General features: G+C 39.6%; 1 protein-coding gene across 8 annotated transcripts in view; it reads left to right on the top strand.

Annotated features, from left to right (window-relative positions):
* Positions 1-12,843, top strand: part of LOC131218589 (uncharacterized) — an 88,962-nt gene that overhangs the window by 64,525 nt on the left and 11,594 nt on the right. For 6 of the 8 annotated variants that reach the window (XR_009157780.1, XM_058213213.1, XM_058213215.1 and 3 more), the window contains one exon: positions 7,693-8,015. The exons of 1 other annotated variant lie outside the window; for it this stretch is intronic. Coding sequence is in view for 6 of the 7 variants with exons in the window: in XM_058213213.1 (XP_058069196.1) it covers positions 7,693-8,015 (323 nt within the window). In the remaining variant the exon portion in view is untranslated. Of the gene's footprint in view, positions 1-7,692; positions 8,016-8,766; positions 8,825-12,843 lie in introns of all 8 variants that reach the window. One more of the 8 variants, XM_058213220.1, reaches the window with a different exon arrangement.

Below are 12,843 nucleotides of genomic sequence, written 5' to 3'. Positions count from 1 at the left end.
CCATCCATTCAACCATCCCATCCATCCAACTAGTCCATCCAACCATACAATCCAACCATCCATCCTATCCATCCATCCAACCATCCAATCAATCGATCCAACCACCCATCCAATCCATCCATCCATCCAACCAACCATCCTATCCATCCCACCCATCCATCCAACCATGCCACCCATCCATCCGACCATCCGATCAATTGATCCATCCATCCATCCGTCCATCCATCCATGCATACATACATGATAGATGATACTTTATTATTTTTTACATCTAATATATTTGTATTTGAAAATTTGAAAATAAAAACAAAATCCGAAAATTTAAAAAAAATAATCATTTAATCCACTTTTTTTCTTTAAATGGGCCCCAATGGGCACCAATTAGGTCAGCCTATGGCCCCATTCTCATCGCTAATTATCGTAAATTAAAATGGCACAATGGCCCCATTTAAAGGAAGAAAAAAAAATGGATTAAATATTTTTTTAACAATAAACATATTGTTTTTTTTATTATAAAATATTGAAAAATTCTGAAAATTTTAAGCAATGGCTAGATCAGCCTGTAAATTTAAAAAGAAAAGGACGCTCAGCTACCCGTAACTATGGCTTCTTCCAGATGCAAGAGGGAACTGAAGAGGTTACAATGCTCAGTTAATTACGATAATGCCCTAGGAGTTATGGATGCTCAGTTAGGGAGGATGGGTAGTAGGTTGATCTTATGAACATAATTTCTTAGAATGTGAGGGGCATGGGCTCTCCTGTCCCCAAAAGTGAGCCCAAATCCAAGCAATTCGCACAAAGTACAAAGTGCAGTTATTGGCAATTCAAGAAACTAAACTCTCTGCAATGGACCAAAGGGTGGTAAATGAAGTGTGGCGAGGACAAGTGAAAGAATGGGTAGTTAAAGATGTAGAGGGTTCAGCGGGAGGCATTTTGATCATCTGGAACTCGGTGAGATGGTTTATGGTAGATAACTGGACTGGTGAGTTATCTTTAAGTCTGGTTTTACGTGAAAGATCTTTCGGTTTCTCTTGGGTCTTTTCAGCGGTGTACGGTCCGAATGTTCCAGCAATGAGGGACAGTTTTTGGGTAGAAATGGATTTAGTCAGTTTGAAATGAGGTCTCCAGTGGTGCATTGGAGGCGATTTTAATGTCACGAGATTCCCTTATGAAAAATCTTTAGGGGAGAAATCTACTTGAAGCATGTGGGCTTTATTGAATTGGATCTGTCGGAATGGTTTAGTTGATATGCCAGTGGGAGGGGTCAAATTTACCTGGTCTAATGGTCAAAACAATCGTTTTCAATAAAAGCTCGATTGGTTCTTGGTTTCGAATGAATGGATTGATCACTCTCCTTTGTCTTCTCAAGAGGGCCTGCCTAAGCCCATCTTCGATCACTGTCCGTTATTATTAGAAGTAGAACTGGAAAGTTGGGGTCCGAGACCATTCAAGTTCGAGTTGGCTTGGCTCAAAGTGGAAGGCTTCAAGGAGTTGGTGGGAATCCTTTCACATCTCAGGTCAGCCGGGTTTTGTATTGTTTCAAAAACTACGTCTCCTCAAAAATAAAATTGGTCGGTGGAAAGAGTTCTTTCGAAAGAGGGAATCAAAGATGAATTGTTTAGTAGAGGAAATCCAAGCCTTGGACCTTAAAGAGGAAGGCGGGCTTTTATCTGATATTGAGAGAGATTGAAGGGAGTTCATTTGTAGAGAGTACATGATGAGGATATCCAACCATTTAGAGTGTACCAGAGGAGGAGATCGGCCCAGCCTTCACTTTGGCTCGATGACTCGTACATGGGCCCGAGTGGGCTGTACTGAGGCCTTGAAGATCCCACATGCATGATTGTGCATTTTCGAAGACCCTGCATTAGGTTGCTTTGTTGGAGGATTTAGACCGTTAGATCGCGATGATATGATGATCAGACCGTTAGATCACATGGACAGCTTGATCGAACCATTGATCGTGGGCCACCGTCGTCACTGGACATCATCAGATTTTATTTACTTAAGGATTTTTTTTAATCTTAGATTAGGTGCTTTTCCAATTTATTTCATATTCGGGACATTTATTTGATGTTTGGGACATGGTGGGAAGAAAAAAGAATTGAAAGGGCATTTTCGTATTTGTCAGTCGAAAGACTATTTAGGCTTGAACGTCCAGCCATTAGGGTTTTTTTTATACATGATGTTTCGAGAAAAGAAGAAAACAAGAATTCTTTATCTTCCCATGTGCGATGCGTGGAAATCTCTTGTGAAAAGAGATGATTTTAGTGTGAATCCAAGGGTGTGAAGCCCATTGTCTTCTTCTTCTCCCTCATTCTCTACAATCAAGGTATCTTCTTCACTTTTTTCTTTCTCCATCTCTCTCAACCCCTCTTTATTTCTCTCCATCTCCTGTTTTTCCTTTTGCTTTCACCCAAAACCCATTCCCATCCCATGCAAAACCCACTTAAGCCTAACCACAGTCAAAGCCATATGACCATATGGATCAACTCAAGACCATACGTCCATATAGGTGTGTCGTACGGCCATCCGTACGGCCAACCCCTCCCTCTCTTTCCCTCTTGATTCCTATTCCTTTTCCCCTTTAAAACCCCTATCCCTAAGCCTACAACCTTAAACCAATCTATAGCCCTCAAAACTCTATTTCCCTACAAACCTTAATTCCCAGATCCCCAAATTTCCTAACCCTAATTCCTAAATCCATAAATTTTCTACCCTAGAAGTGCGCCATATCTGCCCATTGATTTAGAACCTTGCCCATGCTAATGTAGGGGGTTCCAATCCCCCATTGGGCCTTGAGTTTTCATGCTTACATGATTCATGCTTGTGTGAGATTGTGAATTTAACATAAAACTGAATTTTATTGCCACTTTAGTACTCTTTTAATAATGGTAGGTTAGCATGTTATCATATTTGATTCACTCTGATTAATCTATTAATAATCTCCCGCATCCAAATAGTTAGATCAAATGCCATGCATCAGTACAACAATTTTCTAAAGGAAGAAGAAATAAAAGTGGAAACAATGATCAAGAGTGACTTGGCTAAAGGAGGGGGATAATAATACCAAGTTCTTCCACGATTATGTGAGTGCTAGAGCTCGTGTGAATAGAATTGAGTCAGTAATGGAGGACGGGATCCGATTTGAAGGTAAAGCGCAGGTTTGTGGAGCAATAGTGTCTTATTATAATAAATTGTTGTCAGATCCAAGTGTGCGAAGATGGAAACTAGATCAACTCGATTTTGCAGCTTTGTCCGACAGTGAGGCAACCTCGTCGGAAAAGGAGATATCGGAGGAGGAAATCATATCATTCATAAAAACTTTGGTAGGGATAAGGCTTCGGGCCTAGATGGATTTCCACTAGCTTTCTTTCAAATATTCTAGGAAACTTTAAGGTCTGATTTGGTGGCATTTTGCGGGGAATTTAGCATCAACGATAAGCTAGCCACAGAGTTGGGTGCAACATTTATAATACTTATTCTGAAGAAGGAATGAGTGGAAAGCGTCAAAAGACTTTCGACCGATAAGTCTCATTAGCTCCCCCTATAAGGTCCTCACAAAGATATTGGCTTTTAGATTCAGAGCTGCGTTGGATGGCTTGATATCTAAAGAGCAAGGGGCATTTGTGGAAGGTAGGCCAATTTTGGAAAGTTCTTTGATAGCCAATGAAATTATTAATTCGTGTCACAAGGAAGGTATTAGTAGAGTAGTGGGCAAGCTAGATTTGGAAAAGGCTTATGATCATGTGAACTAGGCATTTCTAGACTACTTATTGGGTCAGATAGGTTGTGGAATGAAATGGAAGAGCTGGATTATGGAATGCGTAAGCTCAACTAAATTCTCTACCCTAATTATTGGCTCACCCCAAGGTTTCTGTAAATCACCTAGGGGGCTAAGGCAAGGAGATCCACTTTCCTCTTTCCTTTTTGTGGTGATGGCTGAAACTCTTAGTAGGATGCCATCTAAAGGGGTTTACGAATGTTTATATCGCGGTCATGATTCTAAAAATCGGTATTGTATCGGCCAATATGGGCGTATCGTGTCCGTATCGGCTCGATACAATATGTGATATGGGGTTATATCTGCGGTATCGGAATCGGTTGGACTGTATTGGTCTGTATCAGCCGATATAGCCCGTATCGGTGCCTATACAGGCCAATGCGCCCATAAAACCCCAAATTTAAATTTAAAAAAAAAAAATCACTCATGTATCCTCTTCTTCTTTTCATTTAAACCATGGAAGAATCTTAAAAACTCATTTTAGGCTAGATCTAGACTTATTTTGGGATCAAAACAAATGATTTGAATGGGATTCAACAAATCGAAGCGAAGTGGACCATTACGGGAAAGATCGGAAAGACGGGTAAACCTTCACTTTCTTTTTTATATTTTCATTTTCTTTTTGTTGTATTTCAAATGTAATGGGCCATTGTTCACTAAATCATGTTTAATTTATGTTCAATTAGGGCCCATTTAGTTGACCTTCAACAAGTCAAATCGACAGACAACATTCTCATCAAAGAATGGTCTGATACACCATTGAATACATGGTCAAAACACACACACAAAAAAAAAGACGATAGATTCATGAATATCTCATTTTCCCCCTATTTTTTCTGATATTTTTTCATATATTTTTGCTTCAAAAAAATTCTGACCGATGTAGGCCAATATGGCCCTGATTCCAATACACGATTCCATATCGTATCACTTTTCCGCAGGGCCGATACGGCGGCCAATACCATCATCCAAAACCATGATCGTGATTTCAAGGTTGATAGAAGGGACTTTCAGGTATCACATCTTCAGTTCACGGACGATACGATACTATTTTGCGATGCAAATGCCATTCAAGTTGATAATCTCCGGAAGGCCATTTTCTGTTTTGAAATAGTATCAGTTCTTTCGGTAAACCTTCAAAATTTTGAATTATCGGGTATTGGATTGCCGAAAGAGGAAGTGGAAGTCGCTGCTCAAGTGTTTGGGTGCAAGGTGGGTTCCTTCTCATCCACTTACCTAGGTCTCCCATTATGCATTAGAAAGCTAAGCAAGTCACTATGGCATCGAATTATAGAGCGATTCAAGAAAAGGTTATCGTCTTGGAAGAGTAGAGTCCTATCCTTGGATGGTAGAATTCTTCTCATTATAACGTTCCTATCTAACCTCCCATTGTATTTCATGTCCTTGTTTAAGTACCCCAAAAGGAATAGTTTCGAAGTTGGAAAAACTTCGTAGGGATTTTTCGTGGCAAGGCAGGGGATCCAAGAAGAAATATCATCTAATGAAATGGGAGGACGTTTGTAAGCCCGCCGGGGGGATTCTTCAGATCTGGATTCTTCGGTTGCTTCCTGTTTTGATTCCTTGAGGGGAGCTTGCTCCCTTTCATGTAGAAGAGATCTCCATGAGGAAGAGTTTGATGAGCCATTGACATTGCTTCAGCAGCGTTCAGGAGTGTCACTTCTAGGTAGGTCTGACTCATTATATTTGCTTCATTCGAAATCCAGCAAGTTCTCAGTCAAACCATTTTATCTATGTCTAAAAGGTCATATCCAAAGTGGCCAAGGCGCATACTTTCCCTATTTGGTTCTATAGAGCCCCATCAAAGGTGGCAGCATTTGCTTGGCTCGTGGGTTGGAATAAAGTACTAACTGTTGATAATCTGCAGAGTAGGAGTTTTATCATTGTCAATGCATGCTATTTATGCTAGAGAGATTAGGAATCAGTAAATCATTTATTTATTCAGTGTCCTTTCTCGAGAGACATGGAATAGTGTGCTGGGTCATTTTGGTGTTAGCTGGGTATTGCCGGAAACACTTGCTGACTTTTTTGTCCAATGGCACGATGGAGGGCTGGTCTTGGATGCTAGGAGAAGATGGAGACTCTTCTTTTTGGCTGGTCTATGGACTATATGGCTCGAAAGAAACAATAGATGCTTCCAGGATAAAAGTGGTTCTTCATGGGGTGTTTTTTCTAAAGCTATGGCTTATGTAACTGAATGGGGAGGGGTGTAGCCCGAGTAATTTTATTTCGTTTCTTTTGTTTTCTTGTTAGTCCTTTTTGTCCCGTTTTGTAGCTTTTTCTGTTTTGTTGGGCTTTGCACCTCTTTGATAAAGTTGCCATCCGTCAAAAAAGAAAAAAAAAAAAAAGGAAGTTGACAAGAAGCTACATTTCATTATCTTGAGTTCTCTGTGTATATTATCCTAGTTGTTTACCGGATTTTGCTGTGTGTGACAAAATATAGTGTATATTTAGTTGAAGAATATTTTATTCCATGGTAATTATGTCATGATTTGTTCATCCTCGGAAGGCCAACTGTTTAGTTCTCTGACTTTTGTCGTGTCATTTTATCACCAAGGTGATTTAGAGAGAGATTGGCTATGACAGTTACCTTAAACAGGAGACACATGGATCAACCAATGGATGCCCAGCATAACACTTACTTGGGTCCGCCCATGATTGGCCATTATCCTTAACATTTTGCTTGTTAACTGCAATGTGTGCAAGTGTATCAACCATGCAACTATGTGCATTTTAGCAATTAGGGTTGTTGTTAGATACACTGCATATCCGATGGACAGAATTACACTGAAAATCTCATCTATCACTGTTGATTCCTACAAAGAGACAATAAACAAGTTATCATACTTACCTTTCGATACACTGGATATTGGTTGATGGTTAGATTGACATTTGACGCCCACAAGAGCTTGATCACAATACTCGAATGGTATTGTTTTGTCTGATAGTGTCCACATGCGATAACCCGTTTGAAACTAAGATGCCTTCGATTGGTGTTTATTTGTATGGAAAAGATTGCAAAAACTTAGTTTCCAAAACCATCTAGGCACATATATAGTTATAAATGGTAGCTTCTAGTTGAATTCGCTGTATTCTGTGGGGAGAATTTCTACACCAATCACTTGCCTATATCTCCTGTAAAATAGACAAATAAAATAGTTCCTCCATGTTCCACATGTAAACTCTTCCATAAGTATGCGCACATGGATTGTGTTTCCCAATCGGGTGTCCTGGTTGTGACTTGTGTCCATATGTGTGCCATCCCAGACTGTTTATCATCGAGGGTCCTAGCATTTTATTTTTTTGTTGAAAAGTCAATATATTAAAGGAAAAGGAGAAAACAAGGCAGGTTGCCTGCACCGCCGAGGAGGCTATGCAGACTATTAAGAAACTAAGAACTGCAGATTATAACCCTTTAGTTTATCTACGTTAACCGCCCATTCTACAATTAACAATCTAGCTCTCTCCGCGACATAATCAGCTGGATTGGAGTTATTAAAGCACATTATTCCATCCTTGCAGTTATTAATCACACATTCCCACGATCTGGCAGTCCATGATGTAGATCTCGCTCTAAATGGCCCTTGAATGTGTATATATCCATGTGTGTGTGCACCCACCCACCCATACACACACACAGTTACTGTTGCACCCAAACACTGTATAGATGCCCCATGACACTTTCTCACAGGCTTGCTACTATTATTGGAGCGATTTAGTCTCACCTAGCATAATCGGATGATGATTTTTATTTTTATTTTCAGGTCTCATGTTTGATAGCCAATCCCGATTAATTGGTATAAGGCTTAGATGATGATGATGATCTCATATTTGATGGTTTTCTTACTGTATGGGTGGAATTTTACTGATTCTTTTGTTTGCCTTTGTAGGGACGCATTTATGGCGTGAAATAAACATAGATAAGGTGTGTGCATGGAAGCCTTTCATTAAAACAAGGCAAACTAGAGGGTTGGCATTGCATTTGTCCTTTGATAAGAAATCGGGAGATAAAAGAGGAATGAATTTTGATGAATCACATGGATTGGAAATGCTAAAGGTCGGATATGAGGTATACACAGATGGTTCGACACGAGTATTACGAATATGTGAATTTGCTGATAATCGCAAGGAAGTAAAAGTGATGCAGCCCTGTATGAAGATTCAGTTTAGAGTCTCATCTTTTGCAATTCACTTACTTGAGAAGGGAAAGCAGGTTAGTTTCTTCTTCTATATCACATGATTGTGCCAATAAACCAACCCCCCCCCCTCCTGCAAAAAAAAAAAGAAAAAAGAAAAAAGAAAGAAAAAGAAGAAGAAAAGATTATGACAATAACAAAGGCCTGTTCTAATGTAAGTTTACCTGATTTTGATGCCTAATCTCAGATTCCTACTAGTGAATTGTTTACATTTTTATGCAAAACAACTTGTTTATATATATATTGGGGTGTATCACTTGGTCTAAATGCACTATTCTGGAGATAGCCATTTAGATCTGTGGATTTTATTCATGAAATTTAGGATCCATGCTTTCAATTATTTCAGTTGGGATTGAACTTGCGTGGTTAATGTGGTCCTTCTGTGTTATTGGTTACATTTTCTTTGGTGCTTATGAATGTAATTGGTGTTGACTGGATAATAGAATGTTGATGCAATATCTCTGGATTTTCGAGTGCTTTCACATCTCCCATGAACCACAATGTTTTGGTTGGGAGCTGTACTAGCTTGTGCAGGCAACTTTCAGTGATTTTCAAGCATTTAGTTATCATCTAGGCTTAGGAGTTTGAATATTGTATTTTGTGGGCTGTGTTTCTCAGCACCTTCTCTGAAAACAAGTATTGTATCCCAGTGCTCAAAACATGGTTATCCCACTAGTTTTTGTGTTTTTCTGCACTTCATTATTAACACTGCATAGGATTTCATCAACATATTTAAAGATTTGAAACTTCTACTCTTCTTTGATGCAGCCAAAGAGATTTTCAGATAGCACTAGGGTTCACCGTTCACGTCATCTCCATACTTTGGGTGAAATGTTATACCATAATGTACCATGCTTGTCAGATCATTGTTGTCAACTTTGTCAATTTACCTTTTTTTAAAAATCCTGCATTGGTGCAGTCTAACTGGTTTTCAGTTTGCTCCTGATCAGTTAGCCATTTTCTCATATTTTTTCTTCTTTATTATTATTTTTTCAATGGTAACTGCAATTTTATTAAAAACAGAGAAAAGATGGGAACACAACAAAGGCACGTCGGATGATAAAAATTCATCCTCTCCCAAACAAACCCAAAACTACAACCCATGGAGTGAGAAGGACCTCAGAACAACACCCTTCAAAAATTTTAAGACCTAACGGCCACACGATCACCCTGCCATTAAATCTCTAGAACAACTCTTTTGGGTGAATATCATTAATATTTGGATGCTGATATTTCGACTCAAAACCAGGGTAAGTTAGCGAGATCAGATTTTTTTTTTTTTGCCCTTTTTCCTTATGGATGATTCTTTTTGTAGTTGTGTTTTTAACGACTCAACTTGATTTTTTTTTTCCACATCAAAACATAGTTTTAGGGGGGAAATGGCGACCGGAGAGGGTTTTTGGAGCATAGTTTTGTCCGAGATTTCTCCTTTAAGCAATGGAAAACTATAGTGCATTTTTTCCTCTAATGTTTGAGTTCTAAGGTATTCAATAATGGTAACAACAGTCATAACGGCCACTGTCGTTACCGTTACAATATGGGCTGGAACGGGTGTTATGCGCCTAACAAAAACCCTAAACCCTAAAAAAAAAAAACTGTATTAAACCCGTAATGGCTGTTATAGGCTTTTTCTCCATAACGCCCGTTACAACCCCATAATGCATAAAGGTTGCCATTGCTACCGAATGGCCATTATGTAACTGTTTTTTGACACCTTGGTTCTAAGAGTGTAATGATGTGTCTAGGGGTGTACATGAGTCAAACCAAGTTGAGCTTGGCACAACTCGACTCGGCTCAGCCACTAGCTAACCCCAGCTCGAACTCAGCTCAGCTCGGTCCTCGAGCCTGACTGGCTAGCTCGTCTCGGCTTGGTCAGCAGCTCGAGCCAGTTTGAGCCTCTGCGGCATTTTCTCAAACACGTGGAGTGCACCTTCAATTTCTCACGGAATCTAAAGCAGCATCATCAGTTTACATGTTTTTCGTCAAACACTCAATAGACAACATAAAAATCAAGACAAAAGTATTTGTTTCATATCCATACCTTCCTTGCCACCAGTTAACACTTTGTTGAGTCATTTCATCAAACACTTGCTGAGCAACATCAATATCAACATAACCAAGTCATCGAATTGGTTCAATCCGAGTTCAATTCGAGTTGGGGTTCGATCCGAGTCGAGTCGAGCTCGGGCAAGCTTGAACTCGGCTCGAAATTTTTTCAAGCTAAAAAAATCAGCTCAACTTGGCTCGAACTCAGTTTCGAACCGAGTCGAATCGAGCTTTTTCGAGTCGAGTCGAGTTAAGCAAGCTAACCGAGCTAACTCTGTTTATGTACACCCCTAGATGTGTCTTTTAACATCTCCTAAAGTTTGACTGAAAATTTCCACCTTTTTCCTAAATTTCCCCAATGTTTCCCTCAGACTCGATACATTACGTGTTACACAAGATATTTCCCAATGATCCCATAATATTTTCGTATCGCAAGGGCGTGCTATATAGTGCGTTACCGATACTCTGAAATCTGTTTCCCACTTGATTGAATGATCCATCTCTAGTTATCCCTGTTGTTCAACAAAAGGCATGAATTCTGAAGCCCGCTCTTGCAAGAAGATCAGTTTGTGAATTTCTTCGTCTCAATCAATTTCTTTGAAAGAATGGCTCCCAAACCACTTCTCCCATGACATTATAGCATTGTGAAATACTAGCATCCTTCAATGTGCTGATCTTGTATAGTAAGAAACTCTTGGCACAAAGGTCTTTCATTGCACTAGAGGTCTCGAAATTAGATGCAAGAACCATCCCCAACATTGTAAAGAACCTCCTTCACGAATCAACTTTTCCCCTTAAAGGCCACACTCCAAAGCCTGGAGTTCTTTATTAGGAGAACTCCCAGGTGAAGTCCCTCATGATTAATAAAAAGATAATTTGTTAGAAGGGATGAAAATATACAAGTATCCATTAAGACAATGGATGATAATCCCTGATAGAAATGGAGGAATGATGAACCCCTCGATAAGGGAATCGGCTGTACAATTCACCAAGGACCTGATTTTTTTATTTTTTTTTTGAGAAGTACCATTTGAGTGACCTGATGATAACTGACATCCATAGAAAGGGAGCACATTCTTATAAGTATTGAAAATAAAAGGCAAGAATTTATAAGAATCAACTTCCACCATCAAGGAGCCACCCATTCAACTAAAAAAGATTTCCTACCTCCTCCACCCTTCTACCATCCACTGCTAAGATAGTAGTTCTTCTTAAAAAATTTGTATATTGGTCTCAAATTCGGCCACATGGAACACGTGTGTGGATTGTGGACGTGCCAGAACCGATTGGGTCCGATTCAAACTGTGATCACCGACCTCTAGTGTCGAGATAGAGTGAGGTTCGGTCCTAGGCTCGACCATTCGTCTATTCAGCCAGCTGTCGTGCGCTCGTTACCTAGACAATTAACGGAGGTTGGGCCTCTTCCTTCAATGAGCTCTTTTTTGCCTAAAAAATTCAAGGACTTTCAAAGGTGCAACAGTTGTATGGTTGAAATGGAAATGATTAGAGAGATGGATGTGGGAAAAGGCGTGTGACTTACCACTACAACGGGATCATTGGCTTGGTTGAAAGCTTCAGGGTGCTTCCGAGAGCAGCGTGTTGATGGGTAAGGTATAGGCAATGTCAAAGATGACAACTAAGGTTGGCCCATCGTATGAGTGCAGGCAGATGGATTCCTAAGCTAAGGTCTTCTTTTAGATCCGACACGCAGGTGCAGATGGAAGGGAATTACAGTTATCTACGATTAAGAGTCGGCCTGGCGTATGTGCAGGGATTAACTGAGACAAGATTTACACCAAGGGTCCGCTGCTACTAAGCAAGGGAGAACTAAACCTAGATATACAGTGTTGCACTGGATTTGTAATTGGGTTTTAGATTCGGAGAGGGTCTTTTCTTTGGATGTGCTTTTGCTATTTATAGCTTTTGGGGGTGACAGAAGAACAACCTCCAGTCCACGTGGCACCTTCGCATGCAACCGGCTGGGAAAAGAGCAGTTACATTTCATTGATCATGATCTTATCTTTGTTGTATGCTTATAATGTGCTTTAGGACTGACGTAGCTGGAACAATTGCTTGCCTTTATCCGGAGAAAACCAAAATGCCGAAGCACCATAAAAAAGGTGAGCCGATTCCAGTATCCCTGATGCATGCTTCTCAAATATCTTCTGTGCCACATGGCTAAATTTGCACCATTTATCTGGTCTATATGGATTTTGGTACAAACACAGGCAAAATTTCGTATTATTATCACCTTTTCTTAAACCAAATTGCGTTCAATTTTGCCTCCACATAATTTCCTCCTCCCCTCATTTTTCTTTTCATTCATTCTTTCTTTCTTTCTTTTCAGAAATCCAATTTTGAAGATTTCCACTCTCTCTTTGACTTCAACCTAGGGGACTCTTGTTTATTCCTAACCAATCCTCTGAAACACCTTAAAAGCACGGCTTTTGAAATTTGAATGTGTAACCTTGAAATCCTTTGCTGATTCATTTAATGGCTTCACACACCATGAGGTGGAGGGTTGAAGGATTTTTATTTATTTATTTTATTTTATTTTTTGAAAGGTATCATGGCTAAAACCCATGACCTCAATGTTGAAACACACTCTATCTACCACTGAGCCATGGGTTGAAAGGTAACATGGAGGGTTTAAGGAGTTGTCTCCATCATCATCAACAACCTTGAATTCTTAAAAATTTGCTGGTTTAATGTTCTACCCTTGCATTTGTGAAAATTCGATTGTTGTTTGGAGCTCAAAAGTATGGAATTAGCCAAAATTCACTTATAAACAAGTTTTGC

The sequence above is a fragment of the Magnolia sinica genome, chromosome 11 (assembly GCF_029962835.1).
Source record: "Magnolia sinica isolate HGM2019 chromosome 11, MsV1, whole genome shotgun sequence".
In the NCBI taxonomy this organism is placed as follows: Eukaryota; Viridiplantae; Streptophyta; class Magnoliopsida; order Magnoliales; family Magnoliaceae; genus Magnolia; species Magnolia sinica.
This window is presented reverse-complemented; position numbering and strand designations above follow the sequence as displayed.